Source organism: Drosophila novamexicana, unplaced genomic scaffold, assembly GCF_003285875.2.
Source record: "Drosophila novamexicana strain 15010-1031.04,08,12 unplaced genomic scaffold, DnovRS2.1 tig00000458-arrow-arrow-pilon, whole genome shotgun sequence".
In the NCBI taxonomy this organism is placed as follows: domain Eukaryota; kingdom Metazoa; phylum Arthropoda; class Insecta; order Diptera; family Drosophilidae; genus Drosophila; species Drosophila novamexicana.
Genome location: NW_020824805.1, coordinates 1,209,460 through 1,232,015, shown reverse-complemented (window position 1 = coordinate 1,232,015; position 22,556 = coordinate 1,209,460). Strand labels below are relative to the sequence as shown.

At 36.1% G+C, this 22,556-nt stretch overlaps 3 protein-coding genes and 1 long non-coding RNA gene across 8 annotated transcripts; 1 reads left to right on the top strand and 3 right to left on the bottom strand.

The window, feature by feature from the left end:
- The first annotated feature begins 1,092 nt into the window (after nucleotides 1-1,092).
- LOC115760452 lies at nucleotides 1,093-22,554 on the top strand. Of its 4 annotated transcripts, none has more exons than XM_030701769.1 (24): nucleotides 1,093-1,878; nucleotides 2,879-3,578; nucleotides 3,688-3,780; nucleotides 3,842-3,899; nucleotides 6,384-6,520; nucleotides 6,583-6,756; nucleotides 7,714-8,523; nucleotides 9,651-9,735; nucleotides 9,930-10,731; nucleotides 10,786-10,972; nucleotides 11,453-11,564; nucleotides 11,634-11,786; nucleotides 11,839-11,889; nucleotides 15,014-15,329; nucleotides 15,392-15,523; nucleotides 16,498-16,925; nucleotides 16,993-17,584; nucleotides 17,654-17,831; nucleotides 17,905-18,098; nucleotides 18,560-20,129; nucleotides 20,194-20,427; nucleotides 20,485-20,595; nucleotides 21,400-21,723; nucleotides 21,787-22,554. In XM_030701769.1, the coding sequence occupies exons 1-23, from the start codon at nucleotides 1,853-1,855 to the stop codon at nucleotides 21,721-21,723; spliced, it is 7,467 nt and encodes a 2,488-aa protein (XP_030557629.1). In that variant the 5' UTR covers nucleotides 1,093-1,852; the 3' UTR covers nucleotides 21,787-22,554. The 4 variants fall into 4 exon arrangements, with proteins under 4 accessions (XP_030557629.1, XP_030557626.1, XP_030557628.1 ...); XM_030701766.1 differs by having other exon boundaries at nucleotides 7,711-8,523; XM_030701768.1 differs by having other exon boundaries at nucleotides 1,096-1,878; nucleotides 7,711-8,523; nucleotides 20,197-20,427.
- On the bottom strand, nucleotides 3,887-4,885 carry LOC115760453. Its single transcript, XM_030701771.1, has 2 exons — nucleotides 4,803-4,885; nucleotides 3,887-4,733 (listed from the first exon to the last, which is right to left on the bottom strand). The coding sequence occupies exon 2, from the start codon at nucleotides 4,693-4,695 to the stop codon at nucleotides 3,973-3,975; it is 723 nt and encodes a 240-aa protein (XP_030557631.1). The 5' UTR covers nucleotides 4,696-4,733; nucleotides 4,803-4,885; the 3' UTR covers nucleotides 3,887-3,972.
- Nucleotides 5,427-5,871, bottom strand: LOC115760454. Its single transcript, XM_030701772.1, has one exon. It carries the CDS (start codon nucleotides 5,791-5,793, stop codon nucleotides 5,449-5,451), a length of 345 nt encoding a protein of 114 aa, XP_030557632.1. The 5' UTR covers nucleotides 5,794-5,871; the 3' UTR covers nucleotides 5,427-5,448.
- On the bottom strand, nucleotides 16,826-21,378 carry LOC115760455. 2 transcript variants are annotated; one of them, XR_004017659.1, is made up of 3 exons: nucleotides 20,867-21,374; nucleotides 20,686-20,775; nucleotides 16,826-16,895 (listed from the first exon to the last, which is right to left on the bottom strand). It is a non-coding gene; the product is annotated as an uncharacterized LOC115760455 (long non-coding RNA). The 2 variants fall into 2 exon arrangements; XR_004017660.1 differs by lacking the exon at nucleotides 16,826-16,895 and adding an exon at nucleotides 20,546-20,622 and having other exon boundaries at nucleotides 20,867-21,378.
- Nucleotides 22,555-22,556: the final 2 nt, after the last annotated feature.

Sequence of the window (22,556 nt, the reverse complement as noted above, 5' to 3'; positions counted from 1 at the left end):
TTTATCGATATATTGCTCATCTCTGATAATATCGTTCGTTTTGAGTATAACATAGTATCAATTTAGCGTTTTTTGCGTTCGGTTTGTGCGAGAAAAGTAAAACTAAGGTTTTTGTTACATTTCTTAGTAAAAATTGTAGAAAGTAATATTTAATATCTAATAATAATATATAAACTGAAACTGTAATGAGTGCATGTGAAAAGAGTGCCTGCTTCACAACGCGTAAAAGAATTATGCGCAGTGCGCTAGGTATTGAATCAAGCCCCATAAAAGAAAAAGGCAGCATTCGAATGCGCGAGTGTGAGTGTATATAAACTAGCATATGAATAAACACATATGTGTATATATATATGTATGCATATTTACTTGGTGAGTGTGATGATCCAACCAGAGGTGCGTTCGTGTCGGGCTTTTTTTGTATTCGTGACAATATGGGTATGTGTGGATGCTCATGCAGTATAATTCTTTGATATAAACTTATTTATCGCATTTAATACTTTTAAAATGGATAATGGCACTTATAATAAAGTTTCTGTCATTGTTTGTATGCAATAATCGAAATTAAATAAAGAATGCGTTACAAATATTTAGTGTTTGTGTCGTCCCGTGTCAAAATATTCGTCACGCCCGCACCTCTCGAATCAGCAGCAGCGCAGTGCAAAACAATATGGCTGCCACCACCACTTGTTGGATGTTTGAGCGTATTAACTGTGCAGATTAAAAAGTACTTTTTGTATATGTTTTACTTAATATTAAACAAAAATTGTATTTAAATAATCACGTTCGCATACCCAATTGTTTCGAACGCTATTATAAGCATATGTATGTTCACAATTTTTGTTTTCTGTGTACCTGAATACATATATGAATATGTTTCAATAGTGTTTCGTACTAGCCCACAAAGTACGTGTGTGAAATCATTTTCAATTAAAAATTTGCACCCCAGAATGCAATTGATCCTGCATTCAGCGCCTGCTACGAGTGCTCTTGTAATTCAATTTCTATTGAAAACATAATAAATAAATTTGTTTTGTCTATATATTGTTAAATCTTTGATTGTAGGAGGTTTTTTTTTATGATAAACTAGTTCCTGGCGCGACACGCCTTTAATTCAATTATTTTGCTCTGCTTTAAGTAAAAAACTAAGCAACATTATTCATATACAATACGAGCGTAAACTTATCTACTGTTTTTTAAAGAGTTCAAGAGCAAAGCAAATAAACGACTTAACACGAAAAAAACAAAACATATAAAGCACACACCTCTAATTATAAAAAAGATTTGAGGAACAAAGAATAAAATGTAAAATCTAAAACGAATTTCAAAACATTATTTTTCAATTAAAAATAGTGCAAATTTCAAAAAAATTAAAATAATAATAATAATTGATAACTTTGTCGCGAACGTCGAATAGGATTGCAATTATATTTCCTGCGCATTGTATTGTGTTAATTGGGACTTCCCTTTTAAGAACATGAAGCATTAAATTATTCCAATTGTCAGTTGGACAGGCGCAAAAATCGATTTGCGAAGGTTAGATTTGAGGTTTCCAGATAATTATTTGCTTAGACATTATTGTTATTAATTAACTGATTAACAATATTAAACACCAAATCAAACGAGTATTATTTGTATATAAAATAAGACAAGTGAAAACAAGACGTGTTTTGAAAAAGAATTTAGACTACCCAAATCGTTTTCGCTCGGAGATTCATTGTGTTTCAGACGAAGTGAATGCATTTTTAGGATCGGAGACCCATGTGAATACGGATTCTTTCGGCTATCAACAAGTATTTACTGCAAATCGCAGCAATATTTCGATATTTTATTTTAAAGACCATTGCGGGACTCTATGGATGACCCATCAATCAAAAAGCGGTAAGTTCAATTGTAAACTTTTTAAGGGAACATTTTGCTTTAGACAACAAGAATGTGTTGAGTGGCAGTATTGTAATCAGAGAAGATATTTTAAATAGGTAATGGGCCTTCCTTAAAATACTTTTGTACTTATGTTTTATGTACAAGATCAATAAAGGTGTATTAATGTTTTTCACAATATACGGAAAGTCAAAGTTGCAAAAAATAAAATTCTGAAACCCGATTGCGGCGCCACTTAAGTGCTCCGGTTATGAACCTAAACCACCCACAGAGTCCCTCTAACCCAAATTTCATTACTTTTATCTGTTAGATATTGGCTGCCGCGACGTTTGAACACGGGATCCCATTGTGGGCTTATGTCCTCGTTTGATCAAATAATAAACATAAATACATTTCAAATATTTCTAAACAAGACATGGATGAGTAGTTCGACTTGTTATTACTTATATAGTTTTTAAATACACAGAATGGCTACTGATATTGACTGAGGTTTTAAGATTTAAAATCATCGATAGTCGCATCGTAACTTTTGTACCTCCAGTGAAAGGTTATGTATGTTGAAATTCTGATATACTAGAACGAATTTTCGCAACAAAAAACGTTTAGAAATTAATTTGTATCTATTTTATGGCTAATTTAATTTGTGCTCAATTAAAAAAGGTCAAACAGTGGTCACTTTGTTTGGTGAGTTGATCTCGTGGCTTTGGCTTGTTACTGGCATGATTTTTTTGATTGCGAGCTTTTGCCTATTTACTACGTCTAAAAATACGAGCCTTACTTAAAACCACCCCATGGAAATTAGCGTTTGAGTGTTATTCCAGCTTAGCGTCAGCGTTAGTATTTGACATCTGTGAGGGGCTTTATAATTGCATTGTACTATTTGGGATTAAAAGCGTTGGGACGTCATTGCTATGTATTTTCTTTGATTTGGAATGGAAAGCTTTAGCAGACCGACCGAGTGTTGTAATGCTATTTTTACTAATTGTTGTTCATTTTAAAGATTGATTGATTTTGGTACCGACGACCATGAGTACGATGAAGTCCATGAACTACCAGAGGAATCAAACAATCAGTTATTGCAGCCAACATCAACTTCACAAAATATCCATATTGGAGACAACAGTGTCGCAGCATCAAGCATTATTGCTGTCGTTGGGGGCACAGCAACCGAGGATTCGCTGCCAGAGCTGCCACCTCCAAAGCAGAAATCTGTAAAGAATTCCAAGAATAAACAAAAGCAGAAATCAGCCAACAAATCAAAAATACCACGATCTCCGTCGCTGGCGAGCAGCTTTAGTAGCTTGGCTAGCAGCTTTAGTGGCAGTCATAACAATAATAACAACGTTCCACCACAGACGCCTCCATTGCCAAGCAGTTATCAACAGCAGAATAAAAAAAATAAGGCGAAACTTATGAATGGTGCGGAGAACTCTGATTGTGCAAGTGCAACGCCAGCGGCTGCACTTGCCGTGCCCGGACCATGTGAGAGCAATCTAATGGGACCTGGTGTCCTATTAAGTCCAGTTCTTACTGATGGCGACGTGGGAACTAGCCCGTGTTCAACGGGTAGTCGTCCTCAGACACAACTAACTCCAATTGCACCAGTGCAAAAACCAATGACTCCAAACCCAGCATCACCAAAAAATTTTCAGTATTTAACCTTAACTGTTCGGAAGGATGATAATGGCTATGGTATGAAAGTAAGTATCCAACACCTGAATCAACGAGTTAGCCAGCACTAACAAGTTGATATTCATATAAGTCCAATTTACGCCATTAGCTACAAATAATAATTTCCACTATACACAGGTATCGGGCGACAACCCGGTTTTTGTGGAAAGTGTAAAGCCCGGTGGAGCTGCACAAATTGCTGGTTTAGTTGCCGGGGATATGATCTTGAAGGTTTGCTGTTACCGTAAAATTTAAAATTTATTTTGAAATCTGACTACCTTTTTTTTTTTAGGTAAATGGACAAGAAGTGCGGCTGGAAAAGCACCCGACTGTTGTGAGTTTAATCAAAGGTTTGTATATAACCTAAACATATTGCTTTCCTTTACACAGGTGTGACGGATGTTAAACTTATTTTTTGTTGCGTCAACTATGTTTACCAGGTGCAATGGGCTCTTTTAGACCGGCTTTACAATGCTTGCATTTGTCCTGTGCTTCTTTAAACTGTGTTATGGGTTGTCTTTCAGATGAGTCACGGTTCGGGCACTTGGGCTTATTATCCAACCAACCGTCTGCCTCTCTAATGTCGCATTTGGGACACTTGCACCTTCTATCCGAAAGGCGGTCTTTTGGCTCAATAGGATTAGAGGGAGGAATGGTTGAGGGTTTTGGACAAGGGCTCCTTTTCGGTACATCTTTGGGTTCCAGCGGTGTCCTAGGTTCTGTTAGCTTTTTACGGCATTTACTGTTATCATCAGAGTATGGTTCTAAAGGTTGGACTAGTGCCCGTTCGTCAATGCATCTTTTGCGTTCTTTCCGTTCAATTTCTTCTGCACGTTGTTTCTTATATTTATCGTATTGTTCACGAGCGCGACTTACAATATTGGTCACAAAGCCTGGAACCTGTTCTAAAACAGCATGTATATACGTGGGACCCATATTAAGCAAGTCGATTAAAGTCATAACTGTTTGATTATAATAGTAAACACCGAGATACGATTTCTCTCTTTGGGGGGGGAGCGGTGGTATGTGGATGTTCAGATAGTCACAAGTTCGCTTGGCATACGGACTGGCCCAATTTACCGTTGAGTGGTAAACCTCTTGAGCTTCATCCGACGAATCCCAAACGTCATAGCGTTTGGTGGCCATTATAACAGCAACCACGATTCCTGTGCGCAACGCGAGATCTATAATCATTTTGGAGAAAAGACAAATTTTGAAACAGAAACAAGAATTGACCTAATGTATGTATGTACTTAAAATTTTGACAGTAGAAATATTTAGCCGCCTAAGCAAGTACTCGTTTCCCACAAGTTATGTCGTCCTTGATTTTTGGTAGTTTTATTGAGCGATTGCCTTTAATATTGACCGGGGAGTATTCGTCAGGGTTACAGACAATATCAATGCGGTGCCCAAGAGCGTTATCTTCACTGGCGAGCGAAGAGTGATTGTCCCTTGATCGATGTATATCGTTCTTACCCTCCTTAAATTCATTTTCGTCCAGTATTTCGTTGGTATGCTTTAAAAATTCACTGGTCCAGTCGGGCATGCGATAGGCAAAATAGATGCCCCGCTTGATTGCGTTATTATAGTCTTGTTGAGCTACGAAACAGTAATCAAAAACGGGATGCCGTGTTGTATTTCCATATCTACTGCCAGAACTATTGGCTATTTCTTTCAATTGTCTTGACACGCGTTCAGTTAATTCATAGGCAACATCTGGCTCCGCCCAAACCCCTATGTGTGTGGTATAAAGCAAAACCCCTGTAAGAAAACCCAAACGTGTAAGAAATTTATATGCCATATTGATGGTCATGTATTTGAATAAGTCTGAATAGCCGAAATTTTGTGTGTAATATTTTCTGTCTGAATTATTTTTGAATTTGCCATCTTGATGATCGCCTACTTCATTGAGTTGCCATTAAATAACTGATTAATAGTCTTCTGAACATCATCTGTAAAGCGATAACAATATTTGGGTAATCTGTTGGCTGTTAGAAAGCCTTCTTTTATGCTATCATTCCAGGCATCAACAAAGGATTCACGCCATGGCTTTGTGGGCTTGTTCGTCCCACAATACTTAGAGCAGTATCTTTCTTTGAGGTCCTCTGCAAAAGGCTTTATTTGATATTTAACACCCTCGTATATTTCAGCTGTCGTATCAGGGCCATCCCAAACACCTATTTCTTTAGTAAGCCATACTGTTCCAGCTACAAGAGCTAATTTCACTAGTATAACAATGACCATTGGTCCGGTTGCCAAAAATTTTATGTAGTGGACGAAAAATGCCAAATGTTTAATTTTGATAAAACCTAGAAATAATTGAAATTGGAAAATTTCTTGGCCTACTTGTCACTCTTAAAAAACTGCTGAATGCTTTCTTGGATGGACTGTGTTAAGCGGCGCCAGTGACCAGGAACAGTTTGGATTGCATTCATAGATTTATTCCATGCCTTTTCGAACTCTTCGCCCCAAGTATTGGGTTCCGGCTTACATACGCATTTCGAGTCTTTATCTGTGTTTGAACAGTTAGTCGTGTGTTTTGAGTCCTCTTTATTATCTCTATTAAATTTTACTAGTTTCGACTCTTTAATTGGATTCTTATCGCTTTGTATTGGCTCTAATTTATTGATTTGCATCACTCGTCGTTGGTTATCGAACAGGCCTAACTCCTTAGCTAAATATAATGATCCAGAGGCTACTACAAATTTTAATAAAGCTATTAGGGCCATTCTCGAAAAGATATTTGTGGAAATATAAAATATCCGATTTAAATTTTGAATTTTGACAATTTTATTAACGCCTATATATCTTTATATTTAATATATTAACAAAAGCTTCCACAATCGTGGAACTGTCTGTGAAACGCAGTCAAAAGATGTCTAGGCCCTCATCTGTGGGAATTGTGCCAACGACACCGATACTCTCGGGCCGCGATCGCACAGCCTCAATTACTGGACCCCAACCTGTTGATGTACGTAACTCTAATTGTACTAACAACACCAACAAATTATCATATTTGCATTTGACTTGCAGAGCATCAAACGACGAGAAATGGAAACGTACAAGATTCAAACTCTACAGAAAATGTTGGAGCAAGAAAAATTAAATCTGGAGCGTCTTAAAGGCGACACAAATAATCCCAGCTATAAACTGTCCGAGGCAAACATACGAAAGTTGCGTGAACAATTACGTCAAGTAGGAGCTGAGGTGAGTAAATGACTTCTGCAGGTCAAAATTCTCATTTGTTTACCTGTTCGTATTAGTGTACATATATGCATTCATATATTTATGATGTATATTCAATATAGTTATGTATATTTTTATTGTCGATCTTCGCATGTATACATTTTTTATATTGTAATAATAATTACGAAAATCTTCTCCACGTACACGTATACACATATTGTTTTCTGTCTGCTAGCTCTTCAACTTATGCTAAATTTATAGTACAGTACACATCATTCCTACATTAACGTTCGTGTGTGGGCGGAGAGATATTCTTGTCTACTTTTAGATATATCTCGAATCTTAAATGCATACATATGTGTCGTTCAAGCGCTTATAAAATTACGCTTTATTTATTTACATTTGTCCAAAATGTTGCAACTTACTTTTTGGCAGAAAATTAAAAACGATTTAAATTGAAACAACTAATATTACCAAAAAAACGTTTGATAAGATTAGAAATAATATTATAGTAAAAGGTCGGGCGTTGATCAAAACATATTCAGGTCCACTAGTAAGGTTTTATGTACATCTGATATACATAAGTATATGTATATGCTTACGAACTATTTTTTAATATTTGTAAACTTTTTAATTTGATCAACTTAAATGAATTGACTGCAGGATATGCCAGCAATTAAATGTCAAGTCGCTGCAATCGACAAAAATACTGATTTACTAATACACAATCAAATTCAAAATTTGTCTGTTGTCACTACTCATCACAATCAGCAGCACCATCTTCACAACAACAACAATCATCACCACCAACAGGCTAGCACACCACAGTCGCAATCAACACAACACACATCACCCGCATTCCTATCGCTACTGCCACGCTCACTTTCGTCTCTTTCGCTGGGTACGCGAAAGAATAAGATAGACAAAGATTTGCTAACCTCGACACTAAATAATACAACGGACGTGTTACCCCAGCAGCGAATTCAAGATGCTTTTAATCCAATGTCGCAGTCCCTTTACCACCATGTCCAAACGAACACGTCAAACGTGCATCAGAATACGCAGCGTAGCTTGCAACAACAATATGTCTATCAGCAGCAACGATTAAGAGAAAATTTAAAATCAACATCAGGATCAAAGTGTAAAAATATGTTTACAATATCAAAGAGTTTAATCGAGGAAGATATTCCGCCGCCCTTACCACAACGAAATCCAACAAGGCAACTTACATTGGATTTGGGTAATGCAAACAGTTCCCAGCTTTTTGCCCCGATTTCCGACTTGGATCGCGCTGGCAGTCCCCAGCGAAGTTCACCGAAGTCGAGCACAAATATAAACGAAAACAGTGGTCCTGTAAATAATAACAACAACAATAACAGCAGCGCCAAGGCAAAGCGATCAAAAGTCAAAGCTAAAGCTTTATCGGATCCAAAAATGACAACGCAAATGTTTTTACAAATGGAAACAACTAATAGGGCACTTGTAACTGAAGATGTGAGTAATTGTGGCAACATGGAAGTCGATAATGTGCCCCCACCTCTGCCTCCTCGGCAGCCGGGGATGTTGTCAGAAGAGATAAATCGTGGCAGCTGCCAGAACCTAAATACTGGACGCGCACAACCAAATTCTGTAGGTACTGGTTACAATTATCCACTTGTTTCGACATGTACTGCAGTTCAAAGCGACAATTTGAAGGCGGCCTTTCCATTATCGCAACGCCCAAACATAGTTAAGAAATTGCAACAGAACCAACAGCAACAACAGCCACTCGGCGGTATGTCCACAGCAGTAAGTAATCAAATCTCTCACTCTATTCATAAATAAGTTGCTATCCCTTTTTATTATAATACATCTACTTTCATTGCAAATTACTATTTTTTCACTGCTACATCAATTTTTTAAAATCATTTTATCATGTCTTTAGGTTGTTGTATTCCTTGACAAACACCTGCATAAGCTGCCATTATTGTGCTTGATCAGTTTATCATGTACATAGTTTTAAAAGCTTTTTTTTGCTTTCACATTTACCAATAACAGAACAGCACAAAGCTATCCATTTTTCAGTGTTTTTTGTTACTTTTTATTAATCCTCACACATTGCCAAAATTAGTATATAATTGGGGGCCAAAATTATTTATCTCTCCAGTTTACAATAGATCATGTCTAACTTATCCCCTGATCAAAGTAATCGTATCTATCAGCCTGAATATATAAGCAGGTGTAAGGCCACTTAAGAAATAGGAACAGGGTATCTTTAAGAAGCGAATATCGGCTAGAGGATACATACTAGTTTTTTTTAAACGCACTTATTAGAGAAAGTATTAAGAAAGGTATTTCTGTCCTCTATATAATACATATGCATGTATATTTCAGTGAAGTACGGTGTAAGTTGGTTTTATATTTCGTTCACCACAGCTTGGAAACCTTCATCGTAGAAACTTTTGATCAGTGTTTGAAAAATGCTGTTTTTTTTTTATTTAAATGTTAAACTTAAAAAATCCTAATTTTCTTCACTTATTCAATTCCTGCATAAATAACTGACTATTGCAACGTTTTTTGTCTGCGCTAACGTAATATTGACAACTTTTAAACAGAAATCTAGGTCTAAAAGCTTTTATATAAATAAGCACAATCTGTACATAACCATGAGATATACAATATTATTCACTTTATATTTGCCAAAACATCATATGTATACTTTATTATCTATCTATAGAAACACAAAAAAATAAATGCAATTGGTGATAAAGAAGTTATTATATGTGTATATATGTACATAACCAAATGTTGCAAATATTGCTGTTAAATGAAGCACGTTGAATAAATATATTTGTCTTTTTACGTATAAATACACATTTTTATTACCTTACACTTTGTAATTGGTGTTTGATTGTTTCTTCTTTGCCATTTGATAGGTCCTAGGTCAAACACCCCCTCTAAATCAAATGAAACATCGACGCGTTGGCTCTTCACCGGACAACATGCATCCAAGACACCCGGGTAACGTTTTAATTTGTTGTTTTTTCGATCATACAAATGTGTAAATTTATGCATATTCAATTCTCTGTATATGTGTATCGTTAAGTTAATATCGTAAAAAATCACATTCCCCTAAAATTATGAATGTAATTTTAGACGATTTAGACAGTTTTGTTAAATAGGATACTCATTGAATTTTTTTTAACACTCTACAGATAGATTAGTAAAAACCACTTCTGGCTCTTGGGAGATCGTCGAGAAAGATACTGAGATAACGCCACCAGGTACTCCACCGCCCCCATACCTAACAAGTTCACACATGCCCGTCCTTGAAGATCCAAATGAAAGCTGCAGTGGAGGAGCGGGAATATTTATAGAAGCGCATCACTTTACGCCACTGGCGTCACCTTCGCAGCAGCCTCTACATTCCAGCCGCATACAGGCGGCTCAATCAACTGACACGCAGAAGGAAATTATATCAATGGAAGACGAGAACTCCTCTGATCAGGAAGAACCATTTATCGATGAAAATGGACCATTTAACAACTTAACTCGGTTGCTTGAGTCCGAAAATGTTGTTTTTCTAGCTGTCTTCCTTAACTATGTTTTGTCCAATTCCGAACCAGCGCCACTTCTTTTCTACCTTATAACTGAACTATACAAGGAGGGTACTTCCAAGGACATGCGAAAGTGGGCCTATGAAATACACTCAACTTTCCTTGTACCGCGTGCACCGCTGTCTTGGTATCGACAAGACGAGTCTTTAGCGAGGGAAGTAGACAATGTGCTACAGCTGGAATTTGATAAAGTGGAAATATTGCGAACTGTGTTTTTACGCAGTCGCAAGCGTGCCAAGGACATCATTAGCGAACAGTTACGGGAATTTCAGCAGAAACGCACGGCTGGTCTGGGAACTATATATGGGCCTACCGACGACAAGCTCGCTGAAGCGAAGGGGGACAAGCAGAGGGAACAAATTATTGACAAATATCTTATGCCCAACCTGCAATTGTTAATGCAAGTACTCGGCGCCACTATCTCTTATATGGTGTTAAATTTTGCTTTTTATAGTGAAGAGTTTGAAAAGGATTTGCCACAAGAAGACGCTCGGAAACTTGCCCTGTGTTCTGCTCTTTCAACGGTGATACACCGCATCTTTACTACACGTTCGCATCCAAACAGTATTGTGGATCGTGTTCACCATTTCGTTAGCCGTGAAAAGAGTTTCAAATCACGAATAATGGGCAAAAATCGAAAGGTTCGTTTGTACTTTTATTCAATAATGTGTCTGTAATTGGCTTATATCAATTTAAAAATCGATCTATTAACCTTGTAACCTTTATCCATGCATTCTAAAATTTATCTGCAATTAGTTTAGTTTGATTTAGATATTCAATCTATTCCCATGAATAATGTATTAGTCCTTGAATGCTTAACCCAGGCATTCAAAAACTAGTTTATTTAAATTGATATAGTTTATATATTACTCTCCTACTATGTATTGATCATGGAATGTTTTAAATATCAATTATAATATTCTTAATCAGGACGTCAAGCTAAAAAAAAACAAATGGTAAGAAAAAAGGGGTTAATGTGATACTATTAAAATGTGTCTTACTAAGTGTTTACAACAACAGCTCTGCAGGGGTTTTTAATCTTTGGCTCTTTAACAATAGCTCTACGTCCTGCTTTTATTGTTTACTTTTAACATGTAACATTATTATTATATTTCGACTAGATGATTGTACGGGGTCATCCATTAGTATTACGACAATACTACGAAGTGACACATTGTAATCATTGCCAAACGATTATATGGGGTGTGAGCCCACAAGGTTATCATTGCACAGGTAAATTCCATAATATTCTTTAAGAGTTTGTATCTTTGCAATCATGAGTTATTTATCTTTTAATTGTAGACTGTAAATTAAACATTCACCGTCCGTGCTCGAAAGTGTTAGATGAAAGCTGCCCAGGACCGCTTCCTCAAGCAAAACGACACCCGCACAACGACAACAAAATTAGTAAATTTATGGGTAAAATAAGGCCTCGGACGAGTGATTTTATAGCAAGTGCGTTTGTTTTATTTGTTTATATGGCCTATATTGATTTGATCCATTTCAGATGAAAAACGCGCTCGTCAGGATGAGGACATGGATACAGAGTCAATTAACGGTAAGTGTTGGTATTTCAATACTTATTAACTCATTTATTGTTCATGACGTCCGCTAAGGTTATTATTATCGAAATTGGACGTGTGTATAAGGACATGAAACCCAAAAATTTACAAATTTTTTTTGACGCTCCATGATGATTTTTAAAGGTGTCTCCTGTTGAAGTATTTGTTTTCTTATACCCTGAAAATGGGTAAAAGTGCTATAATGTTGCAAATTAATTTAAGTAAGGAAAGTAAGGTATCCCCGACCTTAATAATACAATAGGTACGAGGGCTCTCATATAATATACACATATGCGGAATATTTCACTTTTTGGACAGTCTGTGCTCACAAAAATTAAAAAAATAAAAACCCATGGGCATTGAGTTATACACACATTTGGGTGCCACATTTATGACCTGAAAATTTCTTAAAGATCAGACTATAAACACGAAATCTATTAAAGAATACATATTCCATAGTGCGAAGCCAAGTGAAAAAGTACAGCCACCGGTAAATTGCGCAACAAGCGGCGTGCATTTGATTTTCTGTATATGTATGTATTGAAGGAAGCTTGAATTTTTGCTGTATAAGTTCTTGTTATAAGCATTCAGGACCTATTCGCGGTTATTTTTTGCAAATTTTAATATGACACGATTTGTGTTAAAAACCAAGTACTTTTATGTATATATAGATATAATACAACTGCTTCTAAACTTTTTGTTGATCCAGCATAGTCTTAAAGTAGCTAAAGTTGCGAAAACTTTTTACTTATCAAATTAAAAAGTTACACGTCTTATATACTATAACAGCAAAACGAATTTTATTTTATTTTGAACTTTGCTTACTTTTCCTAAATAAACAAAATATAATAAACACACATGCTTGTGTATGCATGTATAAATGTTATACATAGTATCTATATATGTACCAAATTAATGCATATATTTATATAGCTCTATCCGAATCAGTTGACTAGACGATACCCTGTGATCACCCGAAAACCATTCATATTCATATATAGCGAACCAATAATATCTTCATACGAGAAGAGGAGATTCTTTTGTTACGAAAATAACTAACTTGTAGAAGAGCAACAAAAAAAAAAGAAGCGATAAATGCTGTTTTCTTTATCTATTTATTAACTTTATTTAACAGAAACTTATTGGAGCCAAAATTTAGCTTTTTTGCTGTTATTTATTTATAACTTTTATATTATTAAACATATTCAATATTTTTTTTAATAAGAAAAGTTAATTCATTTTAATTATTTTTTAAAATTATTTTTAAAGCCCAAGCTGTAAGGCAGTTGTAAGCATTTTGCTTGATTACGGGCTCGAGTGCAACTGACGAAATTTTTTTATTACTGCTAAAGAAAAGGAGCTCTTTTGGTGTTAATAACAGAGGGTTCAGGGCTTCTTACTTGGTTATAATAATTTTAATCATAGTCCGCTAATTTCGGATAACGCAAACTCTTTTATATATTTATACTAGCGTAAACTATCCGGCTTTCCCCCTGGCAAGCTTTGTGATATAAATGTTAGATATTAACCGCGGAAAATATTATTCTGCCCGTACTTTCTTGAACCCCACTTATATTTGAAAATATGTGTGAAGGCCATCGAAGAGCCAAAAGTTGAATCAACGGCTTCCCATGTTAGTCTTGCGTGCATTAAAAAAAATTCGTGTCAAATAAATTAAAATTAAGATCTCTGAAAATTAGTTTGAAACCGATCTGATGGATAACAAAAATATTTGCATGTAAAATTGTCCACTAAATATCCACAGTTGCGAATGGAATTTCCTAAAACACTGAAACATGTATTCATTTAGTTTTTATGTCGTGCTTTGAAAGTAAGGCTAAGGCCGATCGGACAAAACTTAAAACTTCACTCTTATAACCTTTGCCCGCAAGAAGGCGACTTTTCACGAATAGTGTGAACGACATCTCGAATGAATTTCCATAAAGATCCTGAGAAATGAATTTGAACCCGAAACATCACCCTCCAAATCTTGTATAAGATTTATTTATATAAATGTTCTTGCGATTTTTTCACACGTGCGGGTGGAATACCATTATAATATCTTAGCACGGACCTTCGCAACATAAGGTAATTAGAGGGAAAATTTCAGCTAGCTCTTACGGTTTGGGCTGTGCGTTGATCACCAATATATAGAGATAGATAACTTAAATAAAAGCATTATAATTAATAATACAAATTTAAAATAATTTTTAAAATTTTGCCATCGGCTAATATATATCTATTTTCTACCGACTCAACCTAAGTACACAAAATATTCGATGTATATATTTCTCGCAAAGCTGAAACTAATTACATATTCTATTTTAAACATTTTAAGGTATTTAAGTTGTCAGAGTGCAAGGGTACCGATTTCGTTTTTGTTACCAATTTTATTCTTAAAATTTTCTAATCAATTTGCGTAGTAACATTTTTCGCATTACTCATCTTAGTATTTATATTGTTTTTGATGAGCTTGTGTATTTATAAAACGAAGTACGAATATGATGGACAGTATTTAGACAATATATATTGGGTATCTCCGAGTCGGGCCTTCCTGTTATAATTGTACATGCACATTCACCCGTTCATTTATTTAATAAACAGTTCATTTGCCAAGCTTTAAAAATAGATTTATGAGTTCGGCTAATATTTTCTTCTACACCAAACCGAACATTTTCAAAAATTGTATATTTGTACGCGCAAGTTTATTTTACATTCATGTGAATGTGCATTAAGACGTAAAAATAAATTTGTTCCCGTATTTTCATATATTACTGTTTTTATATGCACATACGTATAAGAAAATGGTCTTATTGAATATGTGTGATCATCTGTTATTTTTTTCCCAGGTGTACTGCATGTTGGTATACGTACAAGCTTACATACTTACTCAAAAAAGTATATATAAATGAATATAAACAAAAAGAATGCAAGATATGTATGTGCAGAGTTAAAAAAGTTGTATTTCATGATTATCAATAAATCTTGAGGGGTTTACGAAAAACCCTCTAGTGTCGGCTGCGTTTGTTTTTTTTTTGACATTTGATTTATTTTGTGTTCCGCTACATCAACTTACTGCACTATTTCGAAATAATGTACATTTCCGTTTATTTTTTTTAGACCGCGTACACTCATCAATTGTTCGCCAGCCATCAGACCGCAGGCTTGATGCTAACATATCGATTCGTTCTAATGGCAATACATCCAGTAGCACCTCTGTGCTTAATAGTAGCGATTTGCAAAATTCTTTTCACGCTACCAGCAACGCTAACGAAAGTGCTACCAGTAGTGGTGGCTTCGTAGGTGTCTCAGATCTTACTATAAGCTCGGGTTCTACGACTTTATCTAATTGTTTGACAGGCGGGACTGGAATGACTTCTATAAGCGATCTAAATGCACCTGAATCGGCCGACAGTAAGGATGCGCGAAGGGAAACGTATGTTGTCTTGTAAATTTAAAAAAAAAAGCGTATATTCACAAACTTTTTTTCACTTGCAGTTTTTACCAACATAATAAAAGCGCACCGGTATCGGTAAACCGATCAGAGTCGTACAAGGAACGACTTTCAAACAAGCGGATCCGTAATAGCCGTCGCAAAACTTCAGACCCGAGCTTATCATCGCGAACCAAGTAAGGAAACCTTATGAAATTAAATACCCTACAAAAAAAAAGGTATACTTACCATTAACCGGGCAGAATTTTTATTATTACATTTAAAATCCCAGTTCGCTTTTTTTCAAAATCTGTGAACTCTTGAACGACACTTTTATTTTGCATCAAAAGGGTTTTAAAATATTTTTTAAAGGTCTTCAAAAATAAGTATATATTTTTGAGACGTTAAACTTTTTTTACCCCCTTTGCGTGCAAAATAGGGTCTAAAGGTGTATACGCAATATTAAGGATTTCGTCACATGTGTATTAAATTATTTTTGAAATCAATTTGGGGAACTCGCGTAAGCCTTGGTGAATTGAGAAATCTTTTCTTACTGTATACATGGGGCAACAAAAGATGCATAGAAGAGTATTGCACAGAAAACAGCGCAGTAGAGAAGCAGCCGCCAGGTACGAAATTAATTATATTAGCTTGTCTCTAAGTCGTCGTGTGGCTCGTGTATTATAATGCATGACAGCATAATATGGGCCACGTCTAGCCATCACATTAGTTTTGCTTCCGTTCCTCTATTAAACTGTCTCACTTACTGACTGAGGGGCTTTTATATTATCTTACTGACAACCCCAACTTTAAATCAACATTACGAATTACACTTATTGACTGGCTGCACCTCTTTTGTTCATATATGTATGTTAAGTGACAGTCCTTGCACTCAATTCAACTAGAACGGAGCTGAAGCGGCGCAAGCAAAAATAATTTAAGAAAATTTGAAAAAATTTGCAGTTTCATGTTACATAGAATACAATGAATAGCCAAGTTCGTTATATTCGTAGTAAAAGTTTTAAGGAGATGGTGTCCCAGAATAATGACAAGTATGTGCTCTTTTGTTTTGCTTTCTTGAGATAAGACTGTAAATCTACCAGGGTGTAAACAATATTAATAAGTTTCCCTGCGAAGTAAACTTGTAAAAATATACTAATAAAATTCACAGTGATGACCAAGCAGACCTGGGCCTCTCAACATCAAACTATACGGGAAGCTCAAGTTCTAGTCTCTCTTCGGGAGGTGGTTCTGATAGTCCAAGTACCTCAATGGAACAGGTTGCTAGTGGTATTGCCGCAGCAACCATTGGGACAAGCGTCATATCCAGTGCAGCCAATTTACACCAGCATCCGCATATTCTTATGCAGCAGCACGCAAATCAGCACAGTCAGCAAGATTCGTTTCAAGGTAGCGTAGGAAGTAACAGTAGTGCCAGTAACACAAGCTTCTGGAATGCCGGACAACCTGCGCAACGTCAGTGGAATTTTGAAAGCGATGATGACGATCTCAATGAAGCCGACTGGAGTTCAATAGTTGCTGTTGAGATGCTTGCAGCGCTAACAGATGCTGAAAAAAAGCGACAAGAAATAATAAATGGTAAGCTTAAATAAAGTTAAAAATATTAAAAAAGAGACTAATTTCACTTATTTTATACCATGCGTAGAAATCTATCAAACAGAACGGAATCACGTCCGCACTCTTAGATTATTGGATCGTTTGTTCTTTTTGCCTCTCTATGACAGTGGCTTGCTGTCCCAAGACCATTTATTGCTATTATTTCCCCCTGCATTGCTGTCCTTGCGAGAGCTTCACGGTGCCTTCGAACAAAAGCTTAAGCAACGTCGTGTAGAGCATAATCACGTTGTACAACACGTTGGGGATTTGCTCTCGGACATGTTTGATGGTAAATCTGGTGAGGTGCTATGTGAACACGCTGCTTCATTTTGCGCACGCCAGCAAATAGCACTTGAAGCATTAAAAGAAAAGCGACACAAGGACGAACAATTGCAAAAATTGCTTAAAAAATCAGAGTCACATAAGGCTTGTCGTCGACTAGAGCTGAAGGACTTATTGCCCACGGTATTACAGCGACTGACCAAATATCCTCTTTTGTTTGAGAATCTATATAAGGTCACTATTCGAGTACAACCTGAAAACACCACTGAAGCAGACGCTATACAGCGCGCCGTGGAGTCGTCAAAGAAGATTCTTGTTGAAGTAAACAAGGCTGTCAAAACGGCTGAAGATGCTCACAAGTAAGCAAATCCTACCTAATTGGTTAAAATGTAAAACAATTATATATCGGCTAAAATGTTTTTTAATAGGTTGCAGAACATTCAACGCAAGTTAGACAAATCTTCATATGATAAAGACGAATTTAAGAAACTGGATTTAACACAACATCGTCTCGTTCATGACGGAAACTTAACGATGAAAAAGAATCCTAGTATACAACTTCATGGATTGCTTTTTGAAAATATGATAGTTTTGCTAACAAAACAGGTAAGTCAAATTATTTTCCTTCTGCAGCTAATCTTAGCATATGAACCATTTACTTTGATGTGAATTTTTACAGGATGATAAATATTTACTAAAGAATCTTCATACACCACTAGCTGTCAGTAATAAGCCTGTAAGCCCTATTATGAATATTGACTCGGAGACTTTAGTGCGTCAGGAAGCCGCTGATAAGAATTCATTCTTTTTAATAAAGACAAAGACCTCTCAAATGCTAGAGCTTCGGGCGCCTAGCAGCTCTGAGTGCAAAACGTAAGTTAAATTAATTGTTTGCTAAAGTTCATTTAACTTATGTAAACAGGAGGGTATCATAAAGTTGTAAATAAGAACTGAAAGAAATATATATCATTATTCATCAGGTAGGTGAAACGATTTTACATAGCTATGTTCTTCTATTCGTCTGCAGCGGTGCATATATATGTTATAAGCTAAGGAAAGCATCTTCTTCGTAAATTATATATATTTAAATCAGGACAAATGCTGCATTTATTCTTCCATGTTCGGGTGTACATCCCGCCGTCTGCACATTTATTAAGTCACTGTAAGATTTGTAATGAATGCCCTCGTAAATCATATACAGACAAATTTTATTTTTGTTCCGAATGGGCGACAATTTTTCTCCTCTTTAATATAAAATAATTTAATTGTTGTCTTGATTTAAAATTATGTAATGAATAAAATATTACAGTATGTATAATTCTTTGTCCTTGCAGGTGGTTTAAACACATATCTGATGCTGCTGCACAACAATATAAGCCTCGATCGAGAAATGCTAACAATCAAGATGCGCCTAGTGATGACCCTGTTATCCCAACAACACCGCAGTCACATACCAGGGAGTCAGTGGATCCAACGCCTGACCGTTCCCAACCAACAAGCGCTACTGCAATTGTTACTACAACGCCTCTGGCACCGCTTCTCCCAATAGCTACTGTAGCACCAGCCCCAACCACAAGTAATAACTACGACAGCGGTGCTCAGCTAAGTAATTGCCGCCGCGAGAGCTCTAATAATGATAATGAAGGCTATTACAACATAATGGCTAAGCGACGTCTTAGCCAAAACGACACAAGCGCAACCATAAGTCGTACCATGTCCACGCGCAGCTGTGGAGAGCCTAATAATAACTATCCCACCATTACTCAGGATATAAATACTGTATGTTTGCGTCACACCCAATCAGCACGCGAGGCCAATAACGAGGACCGCACAATGAACTACGAGTTAGTAGGCGGACAGTCAAAGCGCGACAGCGCGAGCATCGTTTGCTCGAATAATTCTAATAACACACGCACATTACTCATGCAGTCACCCCTTGTTGAACCAACCGCGATTCAAATTAGTATAAGCCCTGCGCACACTGCCGAGCCGGTGTTGACGCCAGCTGAGAGATTACGTCGCCTAGATGCTTCTATTCGAAACGGTTTACTGGAGAAGCAGAGAATTATTTGTGATATATTTCGCTTGCCAGTGGAGCATTTTAACGAAATTGTCGATATTGCTATGATGCCAGAAGCACCCAAAGACAGCGCTGATATTGCACTAGCTGCCTATGATCAAGTCCAGATGTTGACCAAAATCTTAAATGATTACATGCATGTATCTCCGGAAATGGAGATATCCGCTGTATCGACGGCTGTGTGTGACCATTGTCACGAAAAGGAAAGGCTTCTCAATATTGCAATGTCTCCACCACCATTACCGAAACCAAAAAAGCAACAACAGGCTCAACAGCAAACGCCACAGCTAAAGAAAACATCAAAACATAAATCACTTCTTGTTGAAGAGGTAGCCATACATGAGGATGACGACGGATATTGCGAAATTGACGAGTTGCGTTTGCCTTCTATTCCTGCAAAGCCATCAGATACAGCTACCCCGTTGGCGCCCTTTAATTTTTCAACTGTGCCAGCTACAGAAAATAGTTTGATATTGGCTCAGTCAAACAGCAATAATACTGATATAGACAAAAGACAAAGCACCATTAGTGTTGATGGCATTTGTGGAGAATCGCCCGATGAGTTGCATTCAGGCTTAGGTTTCAATGCCCAGAATTCAGAGGCATCAATAACACTTAAAGCTCCAAAATTAAATGAAGCAACTGAAATAATAGAGCCATTAATTTTATCTGAACTTAACGATAAAAATCAAATACCAGCATCAAAAATGACAAACCAGCCGACTCAACAGATGGGAGACTCGTATACTTTAGATGCGACGCAAAGTGAGGAATCTGTAGACAAAAGTGACCACATTGAAATTAATGATGTGTATGATAATTTGGTCAGTTTCATAGAATAGCATGACAAATTCATTTGTGATTTTTATATTTACTTAATATTCTTAGCAGGCTGCACTTAATAGGACTCACATTAGATTATCCACGGATGACATTTCCCCAAAAACAACACAGTCAATGCCTCCAGCTGAAGTGGAAAAGGGGGTAGGATCGACACCGACTGTTGGAAACTTATGTAGACTTAACCGCATTCAGCATGCTAATTCTTTAGAGCCAAGCGTTCCATGTCATGCTCTCAGCAGTATTGTAAATGTGTTGAATGAGCAAATTTCTCTACTTTTGGTAAGTGGATCACAATCCATGTAGTAAAAAAATAATTAACTAACCCTATTTTTTCAGCCCAAAATTAATGAACGCGATGTAGAGCGCGAGCGTCTACGCAAAGAAAATCAACATTTACGTGAACTTTTAAGTGCCATGCATGATCGTCAGCGAGTTGATGTAATACAGGTATTTTTATTTTGTACATTTAATATTCTAAACCAATAGTTAATAATAGTATATACATTTATAAATAATTACATAATATTTTGTAATTACCTTAAATTTTAATTCCATTTTGCACAGTTTTCCACCGTCTTCATAGATTTCAGTCTCATAGAATATACTCTAACAAGGTAGAACAAATAACTACAAAATACATAATATTATATATGTTTGCATGGATTAGGAAACTAATTAGGAAATTAAGCTATTGCGTCAAAAATATTGTTTGGTTTACCATTCTCCTTCCAAATCTTATCATTATGGAATCAACATCAAATTTACAAGGGAATTTGGTCTTTGGCTTGGCAAAAAGTAATTTTTTCTTGCGTTAATAGGTATACTTTAAAGTCTGTTTATTTTTTTTTTGACTAAGATTTAAAGATGCTTGTTTCGCTTGGCATGCTAAGCATGTGTTTTATTATTTAACTGACGACTCGATAAAGTGCATTGCGTCGTCAGTCTGTTTCTATGCAAACTGATTCCTCAATTTAAATTGAGGTATGTTGGCATAGATCCACTTAATTGTTTTTGATGTTGACAAACTTTTTTATAAGATATTGTAGCTAAGCAGTAAATCTTAGCTTGTCTATGGTCTTATCAAATACAAATATTTAATCAAATTCGGGCTACATACTCGTACCTAGACATTGTGGCAGGGTTAAGAACCATAGCGCAAAGCTGCTGTAGTTGTAAGAAATTGTTACATTCGATAAATTTATAGTGATTGTTTTTCCCTATTGTACAACCTATGTTCATTTTTAATTTAAGCACACACCAACCGATATATTGACGATTATGCAAGCGGCTGACGCAGAATTCGAAGATGATATTGACTCAATTTCCAACATATCCCTTACACCAACACCCACACCGTTACCTTCCGATTCTACTATCGAAGCAAAGAGAGATTCACGGGATCCGCCATCACATTTAGCTGCAGACTTTCTGGAAACCAAGGATTCTAAACAAAACGTTGACCGTGATACACAATTGCCAGGCGATTCTCACAGGCAACCAGAAACATTATTAGATGCCGCCGATGAAAATAATACAATGGAGCAGAAACGCGAAGATAAAAGCGTTAAGAACTAGGTAAGTAACTCTAATAACTTTTTTCATTATTAAAAATACAATTTACTTCAATGCCCTTATTAGCGACAGAATGCAACACCTTGTCTGGTGTTAAACGTTCCGCATTCTCTTTTGCGAAAATGATGCGATGGACTTCTAATACTGTGACTACTCCTTTATGCAATGTCTTAAGAAAGCGTTGATATAGACAATAGCTTCTTTTATGCAGGTTTAAGCACAAATCTTTGCAACGCCATTGTCCAATTGAATTGGCAGCGTCTGTGTTAATATGGCCTTATTAAAACATTCAACTACTTATTATAGCTACTTTTGCTTTACTAAGTTGTAACTTGTAGTGGCTTAAGGGTGAAATAAGTTTTGCTTTAAAATACCTATGTAAATTCCATTTAGTGACATTAAATAATTTAATACAAATTAATATTAGTCATTTTGCGATAAAAAGCAATTATTGTATATGAAATATTACGAATAAACTTGATGTAAAACAAACGTAAATATCAACTTGTAAAATGTAAAGTACACAACGCCTAATACATTACATAAACACCCCTAATTAAAACAAGAAAAGTTATATATATATATATATATACATATACATATAAGCAGAAGTTACACGATTGCATGGTTGACTCTCATATGGTTAACATCATATACCCTAAGCCCAGAATCTAGGGACTTCAAATTTTGAAACGTATGTCGTCTTAGTACCCGCGCAGTATAAGTTCGATAACTTACCCGTTTTCTATCAATGCATAAAAATCAATACCAAAATCAAATTCTTGAGAACATCTCTTAGGTTTTAAGAGCTAGAATCCCCAAACATGTAGCTTCTA